The sequence below is a fragment of the Pimephales promelas genome, chromosome 3 (genome assembly GCF_988280905.1).
Source record: "Pimephales promelas chromosome 3, fPimPro1.hap1.1, whole genome shotgun sequence".
In the NCBI taxonomy this organism is placed as follows: domain Eukaryota; kingdom Metazoa; phylum Chordata; class Actinopteri; order Cypriniformes; family Leuciscidae; genus Pimephales; species Pimephales promelas.
Genome location: NC_142771.1, coordinates 34,609,284 through 34,629,206, shown reverse-complemented (window position 1 = coordinate 34,629,206; position 19,923 = coordinate 34,609,284). Strand labels below are relative to the sequence as shown.

The 19,923-nt window shown below is 37.3% G+C and overlaps 1 protein-coding gene across 4 annotated transcripts in view; it reads left to right on the top strand.

Moving 5' to 3' along the window:
* Nucleotides 1-19,923, top strand: part of col5a3a (collagen, type V, alpha 3a) — a 117,070-nt gene that overhangs the window by 52,209 nt on the left and 44,938 nt on the right. For 2 of the 4 annotated variants that reach the window (XM_089128778.1, XM_089128777.1), the window contains exons 4-6: nt 3,548-3,710; nt 15,546-15,683; nt 18,870-19,307. In XM_089128778.1, coding sequence (XP_088984904.1) covers nt 3,548-3,710; nt 15,546-15,683; nt 18,870-19,307 — 739 coding nt within the window. The remainder of the gene's footprint in view (nt 1-3,547; nt 3,711-15,545; nt 15,684-18,869; nt 19,308-19,923) is intronic. The other 2 variants (XM_039686039.2, XM_089128779.1) reach the window with 2 other exon arrangements.

Here is a 19,923-nt window from a genome sequence, read left to right as displayed (position 1 = left end):
TTTAAAAATAAACCTTAAATAATTAGGAAGTGATGCTGACACTCTCATGATTGGATTAGTTCACTATTATGAGCTCTATTGAATGTCAGTCACATACAGTATATCTCAGACTCCAAAGACCTATAACTTTATGTTCCAGTAGCTGCCTGAGGAGGACTTCTCTTTAGGACATGAATATAAACATTGATGTTCACTTGTCAAAAACAATTTGTATCTTTAATGAAGAAATTGGCAGCATTTATGTTACGATAAGCAGAAAAACCACATCTTCCAGATTACAGTGTTTGTTAGAATATTAGTGCCTCACAGAACCTGTACAGTATGTGTCAAATATAAAATTAAATTACTTGTATCATTTGTGAAAAACATGTTAACTCCTCACTAACTACTTAAGCGTTACCTTGTCATCCCGCAGGAACTACTAGTGATGTGGCCCATTATTTTAAAGTGAAAAACATGTTAACTCCTAACTAACTACAAGCGTTACCTTGTGTAAACATTGCGGGATGACGAGGTAACGCTTGTAGTTAGTTAGGAGTTAACATGTCATCCCGCAGGAACTACTAGTGATGTGGCCCATTATTTTAAAGTGAAAAACATGTTAACTCCTAACTAACTACAAGCGTTACCTCGTCATCCCGCAATGTTTACACAAGGTAACGCTTGTAGTTAGTTAGGAGTTAACATGTTTTTCACTTTAAAATAATGGGCCACATCACTAGTAGTTCCTGCAGGATAACAAGGTAACGCTTAAGTAGTTAGTGAGGAGTTAACATGTTTTTCACAAATGATACAAGTAATTTAATTTTATATTTGACACATACTGTACAGGTTCTGTGAGGCACTAATATTCTAACAAACACTGTAATCTGGAAGATGTGGTTTTTCTGCTTATCGTAACATAAATGCAGCCAATTTCTTCATTAAAGATGCTAATTGTTTTTGACAAGTGAACATCAATGTTTATATTCATGTCCTAAAGAGAAGTCCTCCTCAGGCAGCTACTGGAACATAAAGTTATAGGTCTTTGGAGTCTGAGATATACTGTATGTGACTGACATTCAATAGAGCTCATAATAGTGAACTAATCCAATCATGAGAGTGTCAGCATCACTTCCTAATTATTTAAGGTTTATTTTTAAAAACTGTCTTTATTAGGATTATTTTATGTTTAAGTTTTAAATAAACAGAGAACATGCGTCCATCCTGGCAAGAGTAGTGGTCACAATCTCAACCTAGCTAATGTATTTGGGGGGATATATAAACTTCATAAACTGGTTTCCACAAAGAACCCATTTGAGGCACGTGCTTCTGAAATGTTATGACCATGTTAAGAGTATAAAACCCCCACAATTGTTCACTTTTTAGACATGTTACTTTTGTGATTAGTAATTAATTGGTTATTAATTCTTAGTTCACAAGTAGTTCTCAATGAGGATATATTTCTTTAGTAACAATCAAATAGGAACTACCTTTGTACTAATTACCTATTACTTAATGCTTAGTTAATATTGCTTCCATATTAGTTAATAGTATTAACTTCGGTGTTAATGCAGTACTACCTATTACTTCCTGCAGAGCTACTTGTTAACTACTGACCATTATTTTAAAGTGTTACCCAAACATCTTTAAGATGTTTTCTTTACATGTGAACTAAAGAAAACAGTTACAAACTGAAACAGGAAGTGTTTCTGGACCAGTGTTGTTTACATCTTGTGAAATGGTCTATAACAGTATATAATATTAAACAGTAGCCCATGCGGCCTTAGTCAGCAGAAAAGGAAAATAACTTTTTTTTTTTCAAATTGTGGTTAACGATTTCAAGATCACATTTCTGTGGAACAGCGTGTATTTGGAAATCTTCACAGTAAAACCGTGAGCATGCATTCATGAACTAAATCAGATTTATTAACCTTACTTAGATTGAATTTCACACAAGCAAATGTGTAAATTAAATGGGGATTGAGTGTGTACAAAACATTCACAGACCTTATTTAGCATCTAGTATTGATATTCAACTCAAATGGTCAGATTATATGTAATTGCAGATGACACCGGATATTAATTGCGTGATCGGTGAGTAAACTGTCATTCTTATTTGTCCGAACGTATTAGTTTTTATTTATATCACAAATTCAATGTGTTCTTAATTTTCTAACTACCTTTGAATATGTTCGAGTGATTTGATCACAAAATGTTTTGGACTGCATGTAGGCCTGTATCTAGTGCTGTGCACTTTTATCAGATCAGCTGAGATGGATGTTAATACAAGTTGTAAACAGAGGAAAGGGAACTCTTAAAGGATAACTCCGACGCAAAATGAACCTTTGGTCTATTAAAACATCGGTACCTAGTCAACCATTCTCTGAGATTTGTTTTCATGATAATCGAATGTAAAGTGTTTTATCTCTCAAAGCTGTTAGCGTATATGCTAGTATATGGGGGCATATAATAAGTAAAGACAAATCGCTAGTTTACACCACTAAAAAGGCTCAAAATAGCCTTACACTAACACAGTAACATAATGAGGGTCCCTACATGCAAAACGAAGCATTGAGAACTTTGTAAGTGTACAGACCGTTTAATAAGACGGTATTTTATAAAGACAGTCCACTTCGAGTATGCAGGCAGGAGCCATCTTGGAAAACAGTCTTGACTAGTCGAACCACGAACGACGTGCTAAGTGAGCTGAACTGTATGAAGTTTAGCGAACTTCTGAACTGTATGAACGGCGTTTGTGGTTCGACTTGTCGAGACTGTTTTCCAAAGATGGCTGCTGCCTGTATACACGAAGTGCACTGTCTTTATAAAATATCGTCTTGTTAAACGGTCTGTACACTTACAAAGTTCTCAATGCTTCGTTTTGCATGTATGGACCCTCATTATGTTATTGTGTTAGTGTGGGGCTATTTTGAGCCTTTTTAGTGGTGTAAACTAGCGATTTCTCTTTACTTGTTATATGCCCCCATATACTAGCATATACGCTAACAGTTTTTAGAGATAAAACTCTTTACATTCGATTATCATGAAAACAAATCTCAGAGAACGGTCGACTAGGTACCAATGTTCTATTAGTCCAAAGGTTCATTTTGCGCCGGAGTAGTGGTATAAACTAGTGATTTCTCTTTACTTATTATATGCCCCCATATACTAGCATATACGCTAACAGTTTTTAGAGATAAAACTCTTTACATTCGATTATCATGGAAACAAATCTCAGAGAACGGTCGACTAGGTACCAATGTTTTATTAGACCAAAGGTTCATTTTGCGTTCAGTCTTGCATTCATTAATAAATTATTACTAGTAGACATATTCCAACATATGGCTCTCCTTTAAAAAATGGCTCTTGCAAACAAAATAAATGTTTCACCTTGTTTTCAACACTGTGCCAATATATAGAGTGTTCTTTCACATTCACACGACCCATAATCCACCTCTAATAGCCATGCTCCTGGAAGATCAGTTAATATCATTTATCTGGGTTAGCACTGTGATAAAGCTCTGCTGTTGTTGATACGATTAACCCTGCTGTCGTCTCTTCTCAGATGGCATCGGATAGCCTACGGCGTTGAGGGCAAATCTGTTACTCTCTACCTGGACTGTAAGAAGGTGCAGACGCTGGAATTAATGCGCGGAGACAACCCTGTGGTCAGCACTGACGGAATTGTTGTTTTCGGGACACGGTTACTAGACGAAGAAGTTTTTGAGGTACGAACCATTAGAAATCCTGGTTGTAAATGTTTTCACATGCACACAAATAGCCAGGTTAGGGCAAGTTAAAGGAATAGTTGATACATCATGTACTCACCCTCATGTCATTCCAAACTCTTAAGACCTTTCGTTCATCTTCAAAACACAAATTAAGATATTTTAAATGATATCCCGTGATATTTCTGTCTCTCATTTGAAAGTCTACTCAACTACCACTTTAATGCTTCAAAAAGTCCATAAAGAGAATAATCCATATAGCTAATTTTTCTAAGACTTCAATACAATCGCTTTATTTGGGGAACAGATTGAACTTATTCTTTTATTCACATGTAAACATTGACAATATCCCCGCAATCAAGCATGGAAGAGAGAAGTCCTACTTTTGAGGATAATAAAATATATTTTTTGACTACTTTTATTTAAAGCACCATGATAACCATAATGCATGTAAATGATTTACTTTTATAATGTTTGCAATTATTATTCTAAATGATAATTCATTACATTCTTATTAAATTAATGTAAAAAGATCATTTAATTTAATAAATCCAACAAATACTACAATGATGTAAAATACTTTGAAATGTAAATAATATGTATTTATTTCTTTACTTATTTTTTACATGACATTTTTTTTTAATTCAAATATAATTTATACCGGGGCTGAGGTGAAATATGCATGGAAGCTTGTTTCCGCCATTGAATAAAAAATATAATAAATAATTGTGAATTTTTATCTCACAATTCTGACTTTTTTTCTCACAATTCTGACATTTTTTCTCACAATTGCGAGTTTATATCTCACAATTCTGACTTTATTTCTCAGAATTGCGTGATATAAAGTCGCAATTGCGAGTTATAAAGTCAGAATTGTGTGTTATAAAGTCAGAATTGCGAGATATAAAGTCAGAATTGCGAGATATAAAGTCAGAATTGTGTGATATAAAGTCGCAATTCTGAGAAAAAAAGACAGAAGTGTGACTTTTTTTCTCACAATTGCGATCTCGCAATTCTGACTTTATAACTCGCAATTCTGACTTCATATCTCGCAATTCTGACTTTATATCACGCAATTCTGACTTTATATCACGCAATTCTGACTCTATATCTCACAATTCTGACTTTCCATCTCGCAATTCTGAGAAACAATGTCAGAATTGCGAGAAGTAAACTCACAATTGTGAGAAAAAAAGTCAGAATTGTGAGATAAAAAGTCGCAATAACCTTTTATATTTTTCATTCAGTGGCGGAAACAAGCTTCCATAAATATGCCCAGAGATGTTCTGGACAAATTTTGTGAGATCGCAATAACAGGCTCTTTCTTTCTCATTCTTTACTCTATTTTCATATTCCTTCAACCCTCCTGTCATCAACGTCTTTATAAATGCTGCAGTATATGCTCATCATACTCCCATGTGAAACAAACAGCAAACAAGATATCTCTCTTGAGAGTTGACGGGAAGTCTCGGATCAGTATAATTTAAGTTCATCCAAAATTCATGTTTATTCACTCTGCTTTGCTTTAATGGAATAAGCAGTGGCAGTCTGTTTGTGTTACGTTTAATTGAACAGATTGGAATTGAGTGGGTCAGAGGTAGTTGTCTGGGCTGCTAACATTGAGGTCTTGGCTCCTCAGTGCAAGGAATAAACAGATGCTGTTCAGGCTTGTTTCCACTGCTAGAGAATACCTGGAAGTACCACCCTGCTCACTTGATAAATCTACACTGTGTAACTCTTTTAGTTTATTCTTAGCTAAAAACACTTAGTTCTTTCAAAAATATATGTGCTCATTAATGTATATTTACGTCGTTCAAGTAATAAAGTATTCTCGTGAGAGTATAATATGCCATTGAAAATACATACGGGTAAGGGGTTCTAATGTCGGTCGCCATGTTGACCCTCCATCTTGAAAGTACATTACCCAAAGAGGGACATACCCATTAATTCAAGCTTCGCCTTTCGCGTTTATGTTCGAGTTTACACTCATTCACAAGGTCGAACTGGAAGCCATGTTAATCTTGGACTACATTGGCCACCGTAGCAGTTAAAATGAAATCGGAATTGAGAGCAACAGAAACTAATATTCGCTGGATGGTCATATACCTTTTCACCGCTAGATGGGGGTAAAAATCACACAGTGTAGCTTTAATTAGTGCTGTCTGAATGAGCACAAATATTTTTTACATGACCCCTCCCTTTTTGTTCTTTGTCTATTTTTGGGGCTATTTCAGAGATAATGTAATGCGTTTAAATGTGTTGTTGAAGAGTTTGTATTTCTGGATCTAAATTTTGGGATTTAGATGTTATAGGAAGAAGGAGACAGGAACCAGCGATCATTTAAAGAATTTAATAACAAAACAAAACAAATACAAATTGAAAGTAAAAGACATAATAAAACATGAACAGCACAACATAAATGCAGGCCTGTTCCTCTCTCGATCTCCACTGTCGTCGCTCCTCCTTTTATGCCTCCGCTCCTCTGTGAGAGATACGAGACCGGTGTATCGCGTAGGTGTCGCTCATCAGTAATCACGGCACCGGCCTCGCGCCGTTCTCTCATGGCCTGCTCGCCACACCCAACATCAGCACAACTTAAAATGGTACTTCACTGCTGTAATAAACTAGGCTGGCTATACAGTAGAAGAAAAAAATTCAAGTCTTTGCTACTCGTCTAAAAAAAGGCCAAATAGGTAGGAAAACTTCGACACCCATAATGCACTGGGCATATTGTCGTCCAAGGCCACTTCTGGATACACTTGACCAGAGTCAAATGCCGCCTTGCTTTAGTAAGAAATACGTCTTCATAAACTTTTAGTCATAATGGTGTCTACTTGAATTGTTCCCGTGTGCAAGAATTCAAAGAGTAAACGTTTAGCGCGAGTAAGTTACTTAACTTTACCCCTTCAAATCATCCCATGCAATGCTTTTGTGTGTTGAAGCATTATTTGTATTTAACAAAACCCCACCCATAGAAACACAATTCCTATTCCATTCCATACTTGCAAGAATCAAGCTCAAAACAATGTCTAATTGTTAACAAATTAAGAGCAAGGAATTATCTTAAGAGCGTCCTTCACTATATTTGCATCAAAAACCTGAAAATTTCTTTTTCCAATGTTTGCATAATATCTTATAAATTATAATGTATCTGGACAATTTTTAAAGGGACTGTCCTTCGCTGTTTGCAATTTCCCACATTCTTGTGTAAGTGGTTAGTTAAAAAAATAACATCTGTAACCAGTATGGTTAAAACCAAATTAATAAATTAAAAATGTATTTAAAAAAATGACCAAATTACGATCAGTCTATTTTTTCATTAAACATTACCTATTATGCGTTTTACATTTTTAACTTTCTTTATTGTGTAGTCAGTGCTTATAAATCAGTGCTTTATAAATGAGTAATTGCCTAATCAATAATAGCAATTAAAATACAACACACAACGACAACTATAAGAGCTTCATTCACTAGTTTATGCACGGCCCGTAACTACTGCCTATAGTGTATTTTTCTGTCACGTATATCGATACTTTGAGATCGAACATCATGCAGTTGATCGGTGATATTCTTTCGCACAAATTATGTTATTGTCTATTCCATTATATCATCACAATAAAAAAATGAAAAATTCCAGACCAAGGCATACACAAAAAAGTGGCGAGGCCTGGTTATGTTAGAAGTGTTATGATATAGTAGGGGTGTGATATTTTCCGAAAACATGCTTTAAATGTCACAGAGCATTACTGACAGACTGGTAAGAGAGGTGCTGCAATAATGTAAACTTGTGGAAAAGTAATGTTTCTTTTTAACATTTCAGCATTAAAATCTATTTTAGTCGACCTCAAAAACAAAATAAAAACTTAAAGGGCTAGTTCACCCTAGTTCATTCTTTCATTAATACTGTAATTCACCCTCATGTCGTTCCAAACCCAAAGACTTTGGTTCATCTCTGGAACACAAATCAAGATCTTTTTGATAAAATTGGGGAGCTTTCAAGCCCTCCATTGACAGCTGCGCAATTACCACTTTGATGCTTCAAAAAGTTCATAAAGAGATCATAAAGCTAATCCATGTGAATTAAGTGGTTTAGTCCACATTTTCTGAAGAGAATTGATTGCTTTATATGATTGAATTTAGGCTTTATTGCAAGAACCACTGAGGTTCATTCTTGTGAACTTTAAGGGATACTCCACTTTTTTTTGGAAATAGGCTCATTTTACAACTCCCCCAGAGTTAAACAGTTGAGTTTTACCGTTTCCGAATCCATTCAGACAATTTTCTGATATTTAGAAGAATATCAGTAACCAAACAGTTTCTGGTCTCATTGACTTCCATAGTAGGAAAAATATATACTATGGAAGTCAATGAGACCAGAAACTGTCTGGTTACCGATATTCTTCTGAATATCAGAAAATTGGCTGAATTGATTCGAAAACGGTAAAACTCAACTGTTTAACTCCGGGGGAGTGGTAAAATGAGCCTATTTCCAAAAAAAGTGGAGTATCCCTTTAAATCTTTACTGACCTTAAATATACAAGCTTGATAAAAATTGATCATTCTAGAAGAAAATTTCAAATGCCACTTTTGCATTTTGCATCTGAACTTCTCATATACTGTATATATATATATATATATATAATTCCCAGTTTTATGTGAACGATTAGGAGGATGATTTTCAGATCATTGTGAAGAAAAAACCCTACACTGTAAAAAATATTGATGGTTTAACTTAAAAAAGTAAGTAACGTGCGTTGCCTTAAAATTTTAAAGGGCACCTATTATGCCCCTTTTTACAAGATGTAATATTGGTCTCTGGTGTCCCCAGAATGTATTTGTGAAGTTTCAGCTCAAAATACCCCACAGTTAATTTATTATAACCATTTGAAAATGTCATTTTGGGGCCTGCTTAAAAATGAGCGGTTTCAGGGGGTATTCCACCTTAAATGCAAATGAGCTGCATATCCCCGCCCTGCCATTGGATGAGGGCGTAACTTGATACCTATGGCAGGCAGTCGGTACTGAGAGAGTGAAGAGACGCGCCGTATTGAATGTCATTCAGAGTACGTTTGAATCGGAATATTTAAATAGTATGAAGAGACTCCGGCAGAATAAACAAATGAGAATGGACCAGTACGTCTCGGTATGGTTATTTGATACTTTTATGTACTTTAGAGTTGTAATCGCGTCCCATTTGAAATGATGGATGTCCAACACACACACACACAGACACTAGCGCAATTTTTTGAAACTACATATACATTCTGTGATAAAGTTTGCAACGTACGAGCGAAATTACATTTATGCGAGGGACCTGTGGCGTCATGTTTAGCTACTTGTCATAGGTGCTTCTGTGGCAAATGTGAGAAGATGGCTAACTTACAGAACACCAACATATATGCAGTTTTTAATACAATATCTTTAAAAATATATATATTTATAAACGTGTGGTTACACACTATACAAACAAGGTTTTAAATTATATACACAGACATCCTATGACGGCAATAACTTTAGACGCATTTGTTATTGAATTGGCTGACATTGACTGAAAAGACTATTTGCTCAAAAATCATAAAATACACGTACTGTTACTGGAGGTGACGGTGGATCGCAAACAGTAGACGACAATCCACACTTGAGGATTAACTTTTAAGCCACAACAACAGGATTAACCCACGAGTCCACGACAGAACATAAATTTACGTTTCCAAGAGACATTACCGGCTGTCGTCGTTGAAACAATGAAGGATGGTGTGTACAGATCACCGAGGGCGGGGTCTAGGCCACAGCCACACTGTCAATCAACCCCCTGTCTCCCGTTCTACGTCACAAAGACCTTGATCTCAGAACAGCTCGTTCTGAGGCAGTGCATATGATTTATTGAGATTGTAAAAAAACTACTGGATGGATTTTTATCATTCTAGGGTGGTTTTGCTCACACACTGCCAACACACATTTATGTTCAAACACCATGTAAAAGTGAATTTTCCATAATAGGTGCCCTTTAAGTTGATTGAACTGGAAAAAGTGAGTTAATACAATGAAGGAGATTAATTTAATCATCAGAAACTCAAAATTATATGTTATTTGAACTAAATAAATTATTTAAGTTGATTTGGCAAAAGAAAAAATGTTGTGATTACTAAACTGTAAAAAAATATTGTTGGTTTAACTTAAAAAAGTAAGTAACCTGATTGCCTTAAAATTTTAAGTTGATTGAACTGGAAAAAAATGAGTTAATACAATGAAGGAGAATAATTTAATCATCAGAAACTCAAAATAATAAGTTATGTCAACTAAATAAATTATTATAAAGTTGATTTGACAAAAGAAAATATGTTGTGATAACAAAATACAAACATGTACATACATGTTACTCGTATATTATGGTAGCCCTGTTTCTGCTAAATATAGTGTAATTTCATCTGTGCCATTAACATGTTTATAAGCAACTGAAAAAAGTACAAATGTCAGCACATGTCAGAACATCTCAAGGACCCAAAAAACACCTTGGTCCTCCGAGGGTTAAACAATATTAATTCATTTTATTTATGGGCGCCTTTTAAGATACGCAAGGACACCTTACAAACAGTAAAATAAAGTACCAATGAATATAAACATGAATACAAATTTTAATAAAATACACCTCAATCAGAATAAGCTAATCTAAAAAATGAGTTGTAATCCTTTAAATGTGCATAGTATAGCTTTGTTAAGTTCATTTTTTCCAATGTGTTGATTCCGTATCCACCAGGAAAAACCCTTTAGTCATTAGATCTTCATGTTAAACCTAAAGCTAACCAGATGTGATGATGACTTAGAGCATAGTCTGAAGCCAGTCATTGACTGACTAACTGACTGAGCAATGAAGCCAGACAGTCAGTCATGTTTGCAGCATAACATCTCCAGTTGTGCCATGATTAAGAGTCTCTACCACCTCTCGTGCTGTTAAAGAACAGAACAGTCCAATCCTATCCAGTAACACTTAATTTTACAGTGTCCTTGTTGCACGTTACTGTAGTATACGTATGCATAGATGCAACTAACCCTAAACCAAACCCTATGGGCTATGTGCACGCATAAGTTCTGCATTTGACGCAAGGATGCTCGTCCATTTCCGGTTGTGGAGATTAAAGCGGAGGAGAACGGGATTATGGCAGAGTCTTCAAAATTCACTGTCCTCCCGTCTTTGAAACGAAACGTACATACGTTTAGATGTAATTTTATATATAGTTATGTTTATTTAATAAAATTTCAAAAAGAAGCATAAACACAACGAGGGGTGTCTGTTTTATCTGTTTTTGTGACTAATGTTTCTTTAGTATAACCATGGAGTATAAAATTCAATATAAATTCTCGGTATTGCATTGGACTCCTTGCATTGCATCCTTACACCTTCACCGGAAATACTGCCGTGCATAGAGCCCATTCCTCACCCTTACATTTAGTTAATTATTATTTCTCAGAGCTTTACACTGTAACAGGGACACTTTAAAATAAAGTGTAACCTCTAATTGTAAAAAAATTGTAAAAGTGTAACCTGTAATCTGTCCTTGTCGTGCTGAACCACCGTGATAAGTCATGACTAATTGTCCTCGTATATATCTTTCTCGTGGTCCAATGGAGCTGCATCTGGGTCATAGGGTCAGGGTTAACTGGGTGAGGCTGGTACTGGAGTGTGTGCAAGTTTAACCTGATCTGAGGCCAGTTCCCAGGCCCTGGATTCAATGGGAATCCAGAGGGCTTATGTTCCGGTCCAAATCTCTCAGCGTGGGAGAGCTGCTCGGGAGCCTGGGGACTATGGTCAGGGCTAATGCGCCTATTGCTTCCAGATCTTTACAAATTGCTCAAGTCCTCGGGAAGTCTTGGAGAACTACAGTAAACTAGAACACATACACACAAGCAGTCTGGTTCACTGATCATAAATGGTTGTTTTGAATACATGCAGAAATGTGTTAACTGGCTTGTTGAGTCCTTGAGTTGTCAAGTATGTCTTACAAGAAGACCTTAATTTCAGCCGACAGATAAACTGGTGGGATCTGTGGAGTTTAATTAGTTGGCTAGGTATACTGATTTATTTTTCTTTGAAGATCCAGCATATGTCAGATTAATGTGAGAAATGCTGCGGTCTGGCTGTACTCTACTGCCGAGTGAGTTTGTGCGCATCTTGGGTATTGCCAGTTTTTGACTTCTTGTTCTTCCACCCACTGATGTTCTGGCAGAACCCCAGCGATGAGTCACAGATTCTCCATTGGCCTTATGATGAAAGATCTCTTTATTGTGGATTTCTGTGCTAAAGTCTAAACAATTTAGTTGAATTATGGGTTCCTTTCAGTAGGGGGCGTTCTCTCCTATGGTTGTGCATTTTGTATTTACAGTAAAAAAAGAAATGGGTCTTAAAGATATCTTCATTGAATTTTTCTCCAAACATTTTAAATGTGTTTCTCACTTAGCAACTTCACACTCACTGGTGTCTGTGAGAATGTGTGTGCAGTACATTTATTTTGTTACTTACATATAGACCATTTCACAAGATGTAAACAACACTGGCAGAAGCACTTCCTGTTTCAGTTTGTAACTGTTTTCTTTATTTCACATGTAAAGAAAACATCTTAAAGATGTTTGTTTAACTTTTTGATTCAGTTTTAAATGTTCTGTTGGTTGTATTTTATCCCAGCTTTTATGTAGTGTTAAAAAACTGAAACAGGAAGTGCTTCTGGACCAGTGTTGTGTACATCTTGTGAAATGGTCTATACTGTTACTGGTCATCTAATCAGATTTCAGAGTGTCATTTAATACAAAACAAAATACGATACACAAACTTGCTAATTTTTTTATTCCCTCAGAACACACGGCTACTTTTGAATGGCTGTCATTGGAGAAAGATGCATTTTGCAGCCAGGTGGTCATTTTTATTTTAGATGGTTTTGGAGAAATTAGAATTCATTGTAAAATAATGTATTTGAACTCTTTGCAAATAGTATGCAGTATAAGGGCCAAAGGGTCAATTCTATAGTTTTTATGTTTTAATCTCCAGGATCAATTCATTGTGCAGTGTGTTTGGTTTCATACAGTATATGGTTTGCCTATATGACTCTCTTTGTGTTTATATAACATTCAGATGAATAAGTTTGAACATTCACTGAAACTCCATGACTAATGTGGCGAAAAATGGCTCTGTTAGAGCCCTATCATACACCTGACGCAATGCAGCGCAGAGTGTTTTTTGCTAGTTTCAGCCCGACGCAGTTATTATTTTCACGTCCAGTGCCACGTTGTTTAAAGTCCCCGTGAACCGGAAGTTGCAAACGGTTTTTCTCCAGTTAAAGATTACTAAGGTAAAACATTTTTTTAATATATATTCACTTGCACGGATTAATTGTTCACCACAAGACTAGTAATATGCGCTAACAAAGTAAATAGGTTCAATTTTGATTTCACAGGGACTTTAAATAGCAGCGCCCATTTGTGCTCCCATGGGTGTTTCTTTGATATTTAAAGAGCATTTTAGTAATGTGTGCCTTTAGGCGGGTCTACAACACACGTCCACTCTGCTTATTATACATGCAGCTACACAAACATGCCAGATATTAAAATGTTTGACAAAAAATATTTTGCAGCACTGGGTATCACTATTGGTCATTTCTATTTTAAACCAAATATTAAATATTTAGCTACTTATAAAAAACAGCCTCGATTGATATACATTTTTTAATGCGCATTTTTAGAATTTATGTGCATTGTGGCGTTTCCATTCAGTTTTTGTTTAAATACGATATCCCAAAAAAGGGTGGATGGAAACATAGCTACTGATGAGCAATGTTAAGGCCTATTCACACCGGGACGTATTTCGTGCGCGATATTTGCCGACGTTTAACGCCTCATGACTAAACAAAGGGCTCCAATGTGAATGTGCACACCGATGCGGAAAACGTCATGCGTAAAAGCGTAATTTTTTTTTAAACGTCTCGGGTTTGTTTTTTTAGTTTGACGCGCCGCGTCAAAAACTGTCCCACCAATGATATTGGCGCTTTTGCTCACGTGTTTAGAGCTTCTGAAGTTACAGTATAACACAACTTGGGGGCGCTCAAACACAAAACGGTCTTGCCGAGCACACATACGTAACGGCGAAGAAGATCTAGGCCAAGTAGCGTCGCCGTCTACACCATAGATATCCCTAATAAAGTCTAGATGTCTTACAGCGGAGTTTCTATCGTCATCACCATCTTGTCACAGGCAAGCTGATGTAAGGTGAGTGATCAGCACGAGCACAAATACTCATTGAAATCTTGACGGATTTACAAACGATTTGGTTTCTTACAAACGTTATTAACCTGGCTATAATTATGGATGATTATTTATTTATACACTTATTATTCATAAGTATGCTGTGTCATAACTACATTTCTGACGTTTATAATAAGATTCAAGATCTTTATTTGTCCCTGAGGGGCGATTAGTTTTGCAACAGTAGCCAAATAAATTAACATGCATTACACGACAACATCAACAACAGTTAAAACTTAAAAAGTAAAAAAAAAACATTTAACATTTAAATACAAGTATTGTCAATGTGCAGACAAACCAAACCGTTTGAAAATCGGAAGAAAATTGAGCAAGTTATGGTTATTTAAAAAGTACATGAACCATTAAAACACAATGTTACGACTGAGTGAGCTGCCTGTGACAAGATGGCCGCCAGGTGCAGGCGTCGACATCATTGGCCAGCAGCGTGGATGAGATATCTAGCCTTTATTGCGGATATCTATGGTCTACACTGCCAGGAAGAAATAAGACGAGTAAGATGCAAGGCAAGATGAATGTAAAGCTGCTGGTCTCGTTGGTGTCGGAACATAAAGCACTAAATGACAAACGCGACAGGGACTACAAAAATCTTGATAAAAGAAAACTGTTATGGAGTGTACTGCAGAGCAAATGGGCGCCATCTAATGTCAGGGAATGAATTTGCATGTTTACTCGGCTCATCGTCAGCGAAAATCACTTTTTTTGTGAAAATCACAAAAATTGCGTTGAAAAACGCTGGCGAATAACGTGCCCAGATATTCGCCCCGGTGTGTACGGCCCTTTAGACTGCTGAGGCAAACCAGCCAGAAAATTGTTCCAATGATTTACTAATACGTCAGCACATTTTACTAATCCTTTCCCTCGTTTTATCGTGTACACTATATAACAATTTGTTCCATTGATTTACTAAACCGTGGCTTGTATGAAGTAGTAAAAATTAATTTCCTTGTTTTAATTCAATCAAAATGAAGGAACAAATTAGTTCAGTGTGGACACAATTTACTAAAATGAGGAAATTAATTAATTAAATGGGATGAAATTCTTACTTCGTGGCCATTATTTACTAAAACGAGAGAAAAACTTGTTTTTATTCGAATGCCATGTGCCGGGCTTCATTTTTTGAGTGTGGCTTGGGTAATAGTTAATGACTTACTACACCACTGCATTATAGAAGACTGGGCCTGGGCCTGTCTTCATAAAATTGATAACTAAAAGGAGTCCAAGAGGGAAATGCGAAAAAGCGTGAGAAGATATTTGTTTTTAAATGAAGAAATATTGTTCTTCCTGTTGCATAAACTCTTGTTTGCAGTGCACCTCCAAAAATGTAATGCAAATAAAATACATTCAACCAGTTTTACTCTTATTTCATCAGTGTTACACTAGTTGTTTTTCATCTTAAATGAGTTTTCTGCTTTGCATCAGCATGTTCTCCGGTTATACAGTGTTTTCTTTCTCTTTGATCACCAGAATTACACCAGTACATGTGAATATTACCCCATCAATGAGAGTGCTATATGTGTGTTACAGGGCGAGATCCAGCAGCTCCTGCTCGTGGATGATCCTCAGGCTGCGGCCGACTACTGCCAAGATTACATTCCCGATTGCGACAGCCCTTTGCCTTACAGAACCCAGAGCCTGGATCCTGAAGAGGTTAGTGATTTCTCTGTGAGTGTGGCCTCATCTTTTCTTGTTATTAAATGACATAACTGTTTTCCCCCCTTTACCATCACACAGACTCCTCATGTTTTAGCATTTAAGTATCATGTGTAAAAAGAAGAAGAGACACTTGAGCAACCAGCCTCACCATTTTCCACAGAATTCCCACATTTTATGAAGACATAATTTGTTCCAGCTTGGCCAAAAATGTCTTCCTCTCTCTGGAAGAGCCCTGTCAAAACTTCCTTTGAGTGGTTGAGCTGACTTGGCTTCTCAATTCCACATTTACATTTATCTGTTTGCACTTTTTACTGTTCTGGCTTCTGGGCTCGGCTCCCAGCGCACTCATCTCTGCCAGCCAATGAACAGCACAGGCATGCGTATGAATTAAAATGCTTGTCGCCTAGTTCAGATGCACTAGTGCACTGTTAGCTCTAGGAACCTTTTTCTTTTGGTACAACCAATATAATAGAGATATTTTTGTGTATTTGTATAACTGCAAATTTTTTTTGTTTTTAGGGCATGACAGATTTTACGACAGTAGTAGAAGACAATACCGTTTCCCAACTTGTAGGGGGACCCCGAGAGCAAAATTTCAAAAGTAACATACAGTAATGCTGCTTTAAAAACTCATTCTCAATTGATGGACTTTCAAATATATTCTGATTAAATGATACAATATTGTGTATATATACTAGTATACACATTCCTGTTCAAAAGTTTGGGGGCAGAAAGATTTCATTTATTATATAAATAAATAAATAAATAAATAAAAAATTCAGCAAGCATGCAAACGTAACATTACAGACATTTATAATGTCACAAAAATGTATGTTTCAAAAAAATGCTTAATTAAAGAATCTTGAAAAAGAATAGTGTGAAAAAAACAAATCCAAAATAATAAGAAATGTTTCATGAGCATCAAATCATCTTATTAGAATGATTTCTATCCACACATTTCCTACGCCCCATGAGGCCTTGCGTCAAAAGTGTGCGCGACTTCCGGTTGGAAGTAAACAAAGCGCGATTTGACATGCTTGATACTCGTTCATTAAACAGTTGACAGTCATTCGAGTTATAGCGATCCAAACTAGCTAACGATGTGGGAACACGACCTCAACGAAATTAAAAAGGGTGAAATAACAGTACCTTTACCCTCCGCAGTAGTTGATTGGGAGTATTATAATAACATTATTAATAATCAATACTCATCAAGGCATGGTGACAGACAGTTAGCGAGCTGACAAACAATTAAAATAAAAAATACACACTTATTAATTGTGCTTTGGAGATTATTCAAAATTATAAATTAATGTGCTGCTTGAATACATTAACTAGCACATTATTTGGTATTCTGTCAACACAGGCTTTGATCCTGAGTAACATACAGTAGCGAAAAGCCAATCACATGCTGATAGAGTTTATAGAATATTAAGAATTTAAACTAATGTACACAGGAAGATTCGTCGTCTTTTGGGAGGTGATGAAAACTACAGTCGTTGGCAGGATCAGAGACGGGCTCTGGCAGGATCACTCTGATTTCGTTTTCAGCTTATGTTCAAAACAATCACGTTTAAGCCACTAAACTAGTTTAGTCCGATTATACATACAACCGCGAACAGCACATGTTGTCCATGAACTCCGTAACACCATCTCTCATAAAGATTTGCGTCTTTAAATAGTAAAATAATTCTCCGAAAAACAGCTAGCCTCTTCGCTAACTAACACACAAAATACCATTGGAATGCTACTTCCGCCGCGTCACCGGAAGTTTCACCCACTTTATTTTTTACAGGAGCGCCCCTCGGAAACTTGTGGATAGGATCATATGATGTGAGGGAACATTGTGCTTTATACGTTTTTCATCGTCAAAGTTCAAACCAAACTTTGGTCTCAGGCCGACAAAGTTTATTTCCTGTCTGGCTAGCGCGCTTCCCATTTGCATTAGGTCAGTAGGAGGAGAGTAGACGGTCTTTTGTGTCTGTTCAAACACATTCATCCAGATCAGCGTTTACACAACGAAAGCAATCCGGTCAAGTGTGTTTTTTTACTATCTCTGAAAGTGGTCAAGCTCAACATGTTTTAGACGCCATTTTAACCTGTATTTAGCATTGATCCAATCGACCAAAACGGCAGCTTATCTTAATACCAGCTACAAACGGCTGAGTCATGACATTTTCTTATGGAACTGAAGGCTTTGGTGATTGCCTCAAAAATTTCTGTATTCTCTTGATTAAAGATGGCAGATTTCAGATCGCATACTTATTGGGGTTCTGTGCCAGACTAGCAACTGTTATTGAGATGAATGAGAGTGCTAACAGATAGCTATCTAAAAGATCTAATGTGAACAGCACCATCTTTTAAATCAACAGGGTCTTCTTAGACTCCCCCATACTTGTTTTCATGAAGTGATATTTTTTTGGTGGACATTGTGAGCATGTTTTTTCGATTTCGATGATTTGTGTTTGTTGTGAACGTGCACGTGCGGGTGAGTCAGCCCATCGAGTAATCATGTCAGTGGGTTAGCATTTCACTGCGGCCTTCTGGGAGGAACGCTTAAGGTCATCGTACATTAATTTCTCCTCGCAACTCCCACGCCCAGTTTTGTGCGAGTGTGCTGAATGTAAATGTCTGCGTATGTCTCTCTCCAAGTTGGCTCCAGGGAAAGTGTGTCTATCGGCAGCCGTTCAAAGGCAGAGCCAGTTGGCTTTCAGTTCCCACAACAGCTGAGAGACCAGGGACTAATGGCGGGATTCATCAGCGTCGCTCACATTACTGACCTATCACCAGAGCTCACACTGATCCGATTCCATCCTGCCCGACTTGGCACCTCAACACCTCGCTTTGGTTCTCACATTATTCATATAATCTCCCCCCGACAGGCCTCATCAAGCCCATTCAGTCAGAGCCTCTCATAATAGCCTGTAAGCAGCTCAACTCTGACCCCTTGAATTGTGGGCTGATAATGTAGCGCATGTCTGAATTGAGAACCAGTTGAACTTTGACCCAATTTGCAAAGAGAACAATATACATCGTCTAGCGGAATCAGTCAGACGCCATGATTTTAGATGAAATTATACTGAGATTGCCAGTGATGTACAGTATGTTGTGTTGTCCTACTGTGAGAATGTCTTGAACCATTTTAATTCTGCCCATCTATCCCCAACCTCTGACCTCTTGCCCCATCTATAAAAGGTCAATCCCATCTATAGCCCTGATGACATCATGCAGGGAGACGAGCCCGCGGAACCAAAGAAACGCCCCAAAAAGGACCGCAAAGGCAAAAAGAACAAAAAAAAGAAAGATAAGAAAGGCAAAAAAGAATCTCGCAAGAAGAGAAAGGGGGCAGAAGCTCTTGAAGAAGGTTTCCTTGAGGTTTCTTCGAAGCTCCCGGAGTATTTGGCTCATCCATCTGCAACAGGGCAGCCGGATCCACCCGCGATGGAGCATCCCAAGACATCGGTACAATCTCCAACAATAACAGTCGATCTGATGGACTCCATACCCGACATGCCCACTCATGAACCCGACACCTATCAGGATGAACACACCAAACCTGTTACTGTGACCGATCTTGAGGACCAGTCTGTGCTGGCACCTGCGGTTTCTGAATCCCCAAAGATGGAGGTGGAGGTAGACCATTAAGCGCCAGTGTAGTTGCCCATCCTCCTGACCAATCACTGACCCTCCCTCGCACAATTTAACCACTAGTCATCCATTGTACTAACCAGTCTCCACCATTCTAACCTCCCCAATAACTGCATCGATACTCTTCTTCCCAGATGTTGTACATTGTAGTCATAGTTTGCAGCTTTAAGGCCCTTTCAACACCGGACGCGTAACCAAAAAGCGAAAAGTTCGCGTCAAAACAGCCCGTTCTCATCCTTTAACGCTAATAGAACGCTATTTGCAAAAACGGCGCTATACTACGCACATGGCACCCTTTATCGTTAATATAACACGCGAACCCAAGACGTCATAAATCCTTTAGCGTGAATATGACACGCAGACCCTACCCCACACCTAAACTTAGCCCTCACAGCGCGTGTTTTATGAACGATAACGGGTGCCATGTGCGTAGTATAGCGCCGTTTTTGCATATAGCGTTCTATATGACGTTAAAGGATGAGAATGCGTTGGTCAAAACCATTCACATCAGCCGCGACGTGAATTTGCGACGTTCAGGGCTTCAACATTCCAAAACATTCGCACCTTTGTTTCCTTGTATATGATTGGCTGAAGCCTTTTC